At 44.8% G+C, this 10,587-nt stretch overlaps 1 protein-coding gene across 1 annotated transcript in view; it reads left to right on the top strand.

The window, feature by feature from the left end:
- The window catches only part of lrp5 (low density lipoprotein receptor-related protein 5), a 109,387-nt gene that overhangs the window by 80,990 nt on the left and 17,810 nt on the right, over positions 1-10,587 (top strand). The window contains exons 12-19 of the mRNA XM_080737373.1: positions 2,454-2,670; positions 3,349-3,502; positions 3,687-3,822; positions 4,611-4,855; positions 6,663-6,847; positions 7,293-7,441; positions 8,201-8,378; positions 9,060-9,256. Coding sequence (XP_080593499.1) covers positions 2,454-2,670; positions 3,349-3,502; positions 3,687-3,822; positions 4,611-4,855; positions 6,663-6,847; positions 7,293-7,441; positions 8,201-8,378; positions 9,060-9,256 — 1,461 coding nt within the window. The remainder of the gene's footprint in view (positions 1-2,453; positions 2,671-3,348; positions 3,503-3,686; positions 3,823-4,610; positions 4,856-6,662; positions 6,848-7,292; positions 7,442-8,200; positions 8,379-9,059; positions 9,257-10,587) is intronic.

Genomic DNA, 10,587 nt, shown 5'->3' with positions numbered 1-10,587 from the left:
ACGGTTCACAAAGAAGGAAGTTGAACTTTGTGTGAAGTGCCCATCCATTAAATAACGATACACATGCAATGACACATACAGTATTATGTCACTCACATACATACAGGTTGGATTTGCCAACGTTTGGGGACATGGCATTAATTCCTTACCCCAGCCTTAACCATGACCTAACAGCGAATATCTAACCTGAAGTCTCCCAAGTCAATAGATAATAAAATCTGCCAGGTACTGTGTCGCACATGAACTGTGTGCATATACCGGTATGATCCATTGGCCTACAGCTTATCTCCCCTGGTGGGATAGTGGCATCACAACAACCCTTTAACTGAGCTCCTTGCATTTGTAGAATCTGTGGCTCAGTACGCTGAATCTCTTTCAGCAGTTTGTGGGTGCACACACGCACTCACACACACACACACGCACACGCACACACACACACACACAAAGGCAGCAGCTGACTGTAGTGTGTCTAAAATAAAGGGCTGTGTCTATTTCCGTGGCTGTGCGTCCAGTAATAGCAGCGTCAGTGCAGAGGAGAGGAGGGGAGGGTTGGACACACACTGTAATTGCAGCCTTTCCAAATTGCAGCTCTCGCTTTCTGTCGTAACACCACTACATTCTGTCTGTCTAGCCCCTTTTCCACTGCAGCTTTAGCACCACACCACACAACACTGCACCGCACCGCACCACACCACACCACACCACACCACACAACACTGCACCGCACCGCACCACACCACACCACACTACACTGCACTGCACCGCACCGCACCACACCACACCACATAAAAATATCTACATTTTCCATTAAACAAAAGTACCCCTATCGGTAAGAAACAAATTGATTGGATTATAACTGTGATTATAATACACTATAAAGTATTAATGTATTACTATGATAATTATAATACACTATAATAGATTATAATAGTGGTTATAACACAATAGAATCTAATTACAACTATATCCTGGTGGTCTAAATGAAAGGTCAGTGAGTGATCAGTCATTATGAAGTGTTTGGCCCTGTTTGGCCTAGCTCAGACCTACTCTAGATTGGATACTTTTTAGTACCACGTTTAGTACCACTTTCACACCACTCTACCCAGGTCCTTTTGGTGGAAAACCTGGCACAAGTGGGCGGTGTGGTGGGGAGTGGTGTGGTGTTGAGCCAGTGGAAATGGGGCTTCTGTCTGTCTGTCTGTCTGTCTGTCTGTCTGTCTGTCTGTCTGTCTGTCTGTCTGTCTGTCTGTCTGTCTGTCTGTCTGTCTGTCCGTCCATTCCGTCTGTCTATCTTGTGTACACACAAGCACACACACACACACACACACACACACACACACACACACACACACACACACACACACACACACACACACACACACACACACACACACACACACACACACACACATGCATCTACTCTGTGCGGCATGTGTTGGCACCGTCGCTTGTATCAGTTTTCAGCAGCCTGGTAATAGATGCCTTGTGACTGGAAATATAAATACACACACATGCACGCACGCACGCACGCACGCACAGACGCACGCACGCACACACACACACACACACACACACACACACACACACACACACACACACACACACACACACACACACACACACACACACACACACACACACACACACACACAGAGAGAGAAGGAGTGAGAAAGGACAGTGAGGGAGAGAGAGAAAGTGTGTGTGTGTGTGTGTGTGTGTGTGTGTGTGTGTGTGTGTGTGTGTGTGTGTGTGTGTGTGTGTGTGTGTGTGTGTGTGTGTGTGTGTGTGTGTGTGTGTGTGTGTGTGCGCGCGTGCGTGTGTGTGTGTTTGAGCGGGTGGGCAAGGGAGTGTGGGTACATATGGCACAATATGACATTATGTATTTTGTTTGATTTTGAGCATGCAAACTCCTGCCATCTTCTGACAAGACTGACAAGTCCGTTCTGTCCCCGTGCCAACATGGGCTGTGGTGATGGTGGCGGTGATGCTGCTCGTGGTGGTAGTGGTCAGGACTATGATGGGTGAACGTAATGCCATAGCTTAACTTCATTTAAATTGGTACTAGCACAAATTTATTTTGGTTTATGGAATCTATAAGCATACTTTAACCACTTGAGCTCTAATACCATGTCGTACGACAAATAGTGAAAATAGACGCTCTACAATCTCACCCATGTAACACGTTGTGAGCTTGTAGATCTGCATTTTGAAAATGAAATGGTTTAACAGGTTTAACATTGGAAAGGTTTTCAACCAGGGCAGGAATTTCAAGGAGGCCATGAAGGCCATGGCCGTCGTTGCTCCTCAGTTTGGCCTTGTGCCCCTCCAAAAAATGGCAGGACCCCAAAGGTCAAGTGGCCTTGCCCCTAAAATGACGAAATTCCAGGCCTGTTTTCAACAGTTCTTTTTTTGGAAAATTCAAAGATGCCCTTCTCTCCCTCTGTGTCCCTCAGGTGATCAATGTGGACGGCAGCAACAGGCAAACTCTGTTGGAGGACAAACTGCCTCACATCTTTGGTTTCACTCTGCTGGGAGACTACATCTACTGGACGGACTGGCAGAGACGCAGCATAGAGAGAGTCCACAAGACCACCGCCGTACGAGAGATCATCATCGACCAACTGCCTGATCTGATGGGACTCAAGGCTACTAAAGTCACCGAGACATATGGTATGGGATTACACCGTCAAGTCCTTAGTGTTCAAGTGTTCAAGAAATTGTACCAATGTCACTAACCTGCATGTGTACACTCTGAGTTACAGATGGTTAAATTAACACTTGAGGATCTTACTTTGTAGGTGCAATTAAATGATATGGCTGGATACAATGAGATAACATACGATTGTATACATTGGAATTACACTAGACGCAATTAGATAAGATATGGTAAGATGAGATACAGTGAGGTACAGTTTGAATAGATACAATGATGATTAGATTCAGTAGCGAGATTTCTGCTTGCATGCGTGCCAGTAGACGATTTACAAGCTTACAGCGCCTCCCATCGCGAGGCGTTGTGCGCTTGTAGATGTATAATTTCCTTTCCATTTTCTATTGGAGTGTTTTTTCCTAGACCATTGCCCTTTGATTGATTGATTGGTTGATTGATTGATTGATTGGTATCTTTATTGATCATGAAATAAAAACATATATCACATACACCATATATCTGACCCACCATAATCAAACGCATAACACAAAAACTAATGATGTTGTGTGGTGTGCTGCTGTTGGGGTGCATGAAATGTACGGAGTTTCTTTCATCTTAACACCGATCTCTCTCTCTGTGTCTCTCTCTCTCTCTCTCCCACCCTCTCCCTCTCTCTCTCTCTCTCCATCCATACGCAGGTACTAACGGCTGTGCGGTGGATAATGGAGGCTGCAGCCACCTGTGTTTCTGGCGCTCTCAGAGCGTGCGCTGTGCCTGTCCCATGGGCCTGGAGCTCCTCTCAGACCTGCAGACCTGCGTGGTGCCTGAGGCCTTTCTTCTCTTTACCAACAGGTACAACATGTCGTCGCTGTCTGGTGGAAACCTTGTTTGTCCAAGACCGTTCGTTTTGTATTTATCATTTAAAAAATGAACTAAACTAGTGAAAATATCAGATCTACAAGAACACAAAGCATGTGAAATGATAACTGAGTCTTAGTATAACATTTCTTTAATGCTGTTTTCTTATTCCTGTTAGGGACAACATCAGAAGCATCTCTTTGGGTACCAACAGTAACGATGTGGCCATTCCTCTGACCGGAGTGAAAGAGGCTTCTGCTCTCGATTTCGACGTGTCCGAAAACAGGATATACTGGACAGACATACAGGCCAAGGTGATTATGGGCTTCTGAGTACAAACGTATGTGTCCTGTACAATGAGATCCTGCATTTATTTAAATGTGTTTAAATGAACACTCATGATATAGCTGGCTGTGTGTGTGTCCCTACTCCCTACATATGGACATGTGCACCTACATACTGTGGACACTCGTCATGTCAAAGTGTGTCATAACTCAAAGTGGATTCCAGGGTCTCTGTCGGTTCCTTTAAGGGGGGTTTAAATTGACCCTGTAACTCTGACAGTGGTTCCATTTGTGGATCAGAGTGGGTGACTAACAGGTCATTTTGACCAATTTTGAGATCGCAAAGTGCAATAACTCTCCCTGTGACGGTCTCAGAAATTTCCCCTTTCATGACTTTTCCTAAATACTCAAGACATATGTTCTCGTTTTTTCCCTTTCTGAAATGTTTCCTAAGTATGAAATAATATACCATTATACCACTCTGACTGTTAGTTATCGGTCATAAAGACAGGTCTCACCCATTCCTCCCCCTCCCAGAAGCAAGGAGAGAATTTCACACCTTTTGCGCTCCCCATTTGGTCAATTGAATTGCTAATTCACATTTGGAAGACAATAGAACCCCCGCTGGCAGCAGGGGAGGAGGTGTTGCTCTCCTGGGCCAAAAGGGAGAGAATTTACTTGTCAATTTGACTGATAAATGCAGTCAGAGTGGAAGTGATTTTTTTCCAGTCACCCGAGTGTTGGGGGACCTTGAAATTTTTTGAGTTTTGACTACTGTCATAACTAAAAAGACAAAACAACAAACCTTTCTCCCGCAGACCATCAGCAGAGCATACATGAACGGCAGCTCCGTGGAACACGTGATCGAGTTCGGGCTGGACTACCCAGAGGGCATGGCGGTGGACTGGATGGGGAGGAACATCTACTGGGCCGACACCGGCACCAACCGCATCGAGGTGGCCCGGCTGGACGGGCAGTACCGCCAGGTCCTGGTGTGTAAGGACCTGGAGAACCCGCGCTCACTGGACAACCCACGCTCACTAGCACTGGACCCTTTTAACGGGTAAGCTGACATCTTTGGATTAGACCAGCTGTTCTCAATAGCGTTTAACCACTTTAACACTGTTTCATACTTTGGCAGCTATAGGTGTCTCAAAATAGTCTAAAAAAAGACAATTAATGGATAACTAGATAAATAAATACAAAGAGTGAGAAGAAAGATACATACGAGCACTAAGAGTTGAGGCATTACATTTTGTATAACACGGTTCTATTGTGAAAATAGCAGATCTACATGCTCACAATGCCTCGCGCTGCGAGGCTTTGTGAGCATGTAGATCAGCTATTTTCACAATTTCTGCCTCTAATATTTGACATTTTGGCCAATGTTTAATTTGTCATTTTAGAGGTATTAAAAAGTTTAATGTTTATTAAACATTTTATTAAACATTTTACACCTCGTTTAAGACTTGGCTCTTTCTCCTGGGCAGCATATCGTCACTGTGTCGGGCATAAACCTTGTATCTCCAAGTTTCACGTTTGTACGTTTTTTTCACAAAGTAAAGCCCTGCTTCATCATACAAGGCTGTCGCACAAAAGTAGTGAAAACAGACGTTCTACAAGCACACAACGCCTCGTGGTGCGAGGCATTGTGTGCTTGTAGATCTGCTATTTTCACTAGTTTAGATCATTTTTAAAATGATAAATACAAAACGAACGGTATTGAACATACAAGGTTTCCACCCGACAACGACGATATGTTAGTGAGTGTATATACGCTGCATCACTGAGTTGGTATTCAGAGGGCCAGTTAGTTGTTCAGCTTTAGCCAGCAATTCCCTGCAATCTGTTAGTTGACCGAGGAATGATGCGTTAAAACCTCTTTACCGGAATGTTGCCAACATTCATGAACCTTCAATAGCACCCTGTGTGTGCTTGTGTGTGTGTGAGTGCGTGTGTGTGTGTGTGTGTGTGTGTGTGTGTGTGTGTGCTGCGTGCGTGCGTGCGTGCGTGCGTGCGTGCGTGCGTGTTTGTGGATGCTAAACCACATGCCTGTCTCAGCATGCCATATTGTTAACTCATGTCACTCACCTGGTGATGTCATGATGATGTTGTGCAGCAGTGCTGTCAACACAAATTGCCCGCGGCCATCTGATGTAGTTTTATGATCACATACTGTACCACACATAAACACGCACGCGCACGCGTACGCACACGCAAACTGACTGCATTTTCTCACAAAGCCTTGACCTTAATGTTAACTTATATTGCCCACCTTTTGCCCATACCTTACAGAGCTTACCCTAAAGCCTAAACCACAGCTTTGTAGATTCATATTATCCTTGGGAGGGTATTCGTCATGTTTACATCCTTTTGGGGCGATATGCTATATCGTCATCATTGTCGGGTGGAAACCTCGTATCTCCAAGTTTCAAATTTGTATGTTCTTTCGTAAAGTAAAGCCCTGCTTCATCGTACAAGGCCTTCGCACAAAAGTAGTGAAGACAGCAGATCTACAAGCACACAACGCCTCGCGGTGCGAGGCGTTGTGTGCTTGTAGATCGTCTGTTTATACTATTTTAAATTATTTTTAAAATGATAAATGCAAAACGAACGGTTTTGGACATACAAGGTATATTATGTACCGGTATATAAGATGGAATACAATGGGAAAACGTACGTAAATAGGATCATAGGCCTGGTTCACTGGTTACATCATGGCATAAATTCTAGAATGGTTCAGTGAGTCTCAGTGATAAAGACTTACAGTAATGTATTCATTTGGGTGCCTGCATTGACCGCCTCTCTCTCTCTCTCTCTCTCTCTCTCTCTCTCTCTCTCTCTCTCTCTCTCTCTCTCTCTCTCTCTAGTTTCATGTATTGGACAGAGTGGGGTGGTAGACCGCGTATAGCCAGGGCCTACATGGATGGCAGCACCATCGTCACCCTGGTGGACAAGGTGGGCAGAGCCAACGGACTGACCATCGATTACATTGACCATCGACTGTACTGGACTGACCTGGACACGTGCATGATCGAGAGCACCAACATGCAAGGTATGGACAATTACACGCAAAAAAAAAAATGAATTGTGGACCATGCCACAGTGCCACACTAGCATTTCACTGACTGTATACCTGTATGAGTAGTGACAAATAAACCCTCTCGATTCTTGTTGTAACATAGAATTTGTTCAAATAATTTGACTTTTTTCTGCAATCAAAATATGTTTTTGCGACAAACAGAAAGGCTGGCAGACCATCTAATTTCACTCTCTAGATCTCTCTCTCTCTCTATCTCACCCAATCCCTTTGCCATTGAGTTGCCTTGAAAAAAAAAAAGATCCTCACTTAGCAGCCCTTTTTCAAATCCTCCCCCTCTTTCACTTCTCCCTGACCCTTCAGAGGGAGGGTTTCCAGTTATATCACCATGAATAACTAACTGTGTGAATTGAATTGAAGTTGTCCTCATTGTATTTATATTCTCTTCCTTCCTACACAGGTCTCCAAAGAGAGATCATAGTTGATGATCTGCCGCACCCCTTCGGCTTGACTCAGTACCGCGACTACATCTACTGGACAGACTTTAACCTGCGGAGTATTGAACGGGCCGACAAGCGCACCGGCCTCAACCGCACTGTGGTGCTGCAGGTACAGCTCTATTGATCAGTCGTTGAATTGATTTAATAGCTTAAAGATCTAGTAGTCTATCTTCAGTTTGTTATTTAACAATTGATTAAGTCATTCATAAATTCATTATCTGATTGATTCATTGATTCATCCCTCCAGTGGCAGTTTGCATGTTGGAGATCTTAACTCATTGACTAACATTGTTTTTTGACTTATGTTGTTCCCTGCCAGCAATTTTTCGCTTTTAAAAGTAGTCACAGCATATCCATCTCAAGTTAGATCCAGTACGATCATGCACACCAACACACACGCCACGCTACAGCGTCAACGGAAATAAATGCTAGTTTAGTTAGCATGTTTACACTGCAGAATCTCCCGAAAACAGGAAACAGAGATATGGGTGTTTTCATGCAAAATTTGGCTTTCTCACTTGGATCAGCGCTGCAGTGGAGATACAAACGCAATCGCTCCGTGAGTAAACACCGGGCGATATTTACAAAGATGACCACAATCCAGCTCTTGCCTCCTGCGAGCGCATGCACAAACGAGCATGCATGCGATAATTTCACAGGCCGCGCCTCTCCACACCTCAACCTCTCTGCGCCTCCCAAAAAAACGCCCGCCTCTCATTGAAAATGAATTACTAGGGCGTGTCAACTGCCTCCCGTCTGTAAGGCGCTTAGAATCTTTTCACCGAATGTTTTCGCCAAAAGAGGGACACTGGGGTTCAAGCGCTTAATGAGCGATTGATTAATTGATAAATGATTCAATGTCTACCAGGGTCAGTTGGAGTTGATGCTGGACATCCTGGTGTTCCACTCGTCTCGTCAGGACGGTGCCAACGAGTGCTCCCAGAACAACGGCCAGTGTGCCCATCTCTGCCTGGCGGCACCGGGCGGCGCTCAGTGCCGCTGTGCCTCACACTACACCCTGGACCCAGATGGACGCAACTGCAGCTGTAAGGATTGTGGGGGACAATTTACTGTCATGACATGAGACAATTTATGTGTTATTTTTTAGTTTACCCGTGTGTCAGTATTGCTAGACAGTAGACACCAATGGACCTTACTGTCATTGTAAGGGGAGTTAATTGTGTCTGTGCCTGTGTGTGTGTGGGTGCGGGTGTGTGTGCGCGCACGCTTGTGTGCGTGCTTATATGTGGGGGTTAGTTACTGGTTGAGAAACTGAACTGGATCTGAATCTGTAAGAATGATTCAAGGGCTTGAGAGAAGGAAGGAGGGGATTGTTGAATGAGGACAGAATGTCTGTAAGTGTTGGATCTGAACCAGTCTTCTGTCAGCCTCGTTCAGGGCTCTGAGAGCGGAGCAGCACTCGGTCCGAGCTGTGTGTCGAAATATGAACAAACACACATGCACACGTTCGTTCACACACACACACACACACACACACACACACACACACACACACACACACACACACACACACACACACACACACACACACACACACACACACACACACACACATGCACACACACAGACACTCTACATGCATGCACTCTTGTAGGCCCCAGGATTCTTGTCCTCTTGGCAAAGTTTGTACTCTTGAGCAAAGGCTTTTTCCTTCTGCATTTGTGTTCCCCCTCTCTCTCTCTCTCTCTCTCTCTCTCTCTCTCTAGCTCCCTCTAGCTTTCTGCTATTCAGTCAGAAGTCCAGCATCAGTCGGATGGTCCTGGGGGAGCAGAGTCCTGACATCATCCTGCCCATCCACGTGCAGAGGAACGTCCGTGCGGTCAGCTACGACCCCCTGGACAGACTGGTGTACTGGCTGGACGGGCGGCAGAACATCCGCAGGGCCAGAGACGATGGCACTATGGTGAGACGGACACAGGAATAGGTCTTTTGATTGATTGAATATTTCATTAGCAGTCTGCAAAAAGTCCATCCATCCATCCATCCATCCATCCATCCATCCGTCTTCAACTGTCGAGTCTGGTTGTTTCCATTGTCGTCCTGTGTATTCAATTCATCAAGACATTTAACACACTTGTTGCCAGGATTAAAAAGCGACCATATGTCTTCAATTGCCAATATTTTACCTTTTAACGTGCACGATGGTGCACGGGTCATGCACGGATCATGCACCACATGTGTGCACGCCATTCACAGCTTTCAAACAAATAAATCCGCTTGGAAATCCGTTCAGGAGAGGCTATAGTGTTTTCTCTTCAAATGTAAACAACCACGGCTGCCATGTTTGAAAGATGGAGCTGTTCTGGGAGTCAAACATGCATTTCAGGATTGCGATCATTTTCAAAAACGGCCAAAACTCGGGAAACTTGTGTTTGGCACCAAGGTTGTTAAAGACATACAATAACATACAAGACATCATCAACACTAATAGCATCAAAAGTATATGTACAGAAAACATGAGGGGGGGCACTAGGTGCACTCGGTAGGTAGTCGCTCTTGACGAGTTTAACCACTCAAACCTCAAATACGTCTTTAATCACTTATAATGACATGCCCAGAATAGAGATGCCAGGGGTTAGGCCTGTCACAATGATTACATAATCGTCTATTCGCAATTATTTTGTCATAATCGCAATTATTTTGTCATAATCGTGTCCGTGTTGAAAATAGTGGAAATAGCAGATCTACAAGCTCACATGATGCGACGCGTTGTGAGCTTGTAGATCGGCTATTTCCACTATCTATAGCGGGTATGCGCATGCATAAAGTGAATGGCAAATCGAGTGGCAAAGTGAGTGGCAAACTGAGTTTAATGTCGTTTAACGTTGTTTAATGCAATCAGATAGGACTTTTCTGTTTGGATGTATGAGCTTTCAAGGCTAGAAAGTAGTTTTTACCACTCAGTAGGCATTCCTGCATAACTTCCGGGTATGATGATGATGTCACGCGCATACCCTCTATATTCTTTTTTATGTATAAAGATGTCAAATATGTCATTTCTTTGTATATTTAGGTTATGTGTCATATCTACCATGTGCAACTTCAAAGCCTACAAGCCAAACAGAAATGTAATCGTCAACGACAAAAACACAATTGAATCATTAATCGCAATTAAATTGAGTCACATTTAATCGTCGTGTAAAATGTCCTAATGGTGCCAGCCCTACCAGGGGTGACAGTGGTTAACATGTCCTAATGGTGCCAGCCCTACCAGGGGTGACAGTGGTTAACATG

This window comes from Nannobrachium achirus (genome assembly GCF_963921795.1).
Source record: "Nannobrachium achirus genome assembly, chromosome: 11".
NCBI classification, from domain to species: Eukaryota; Metazoa; Chordata; class Actinopteri; order Myctophiformes; family Myctophidae; genus Nannobrachium; species Nannobrachium achirus.
The sequence above is the reverse complement of the archived record's forward strand: the minus strand, read 5'-3'. Positions and strand labels throughout refer to the sequence as shown.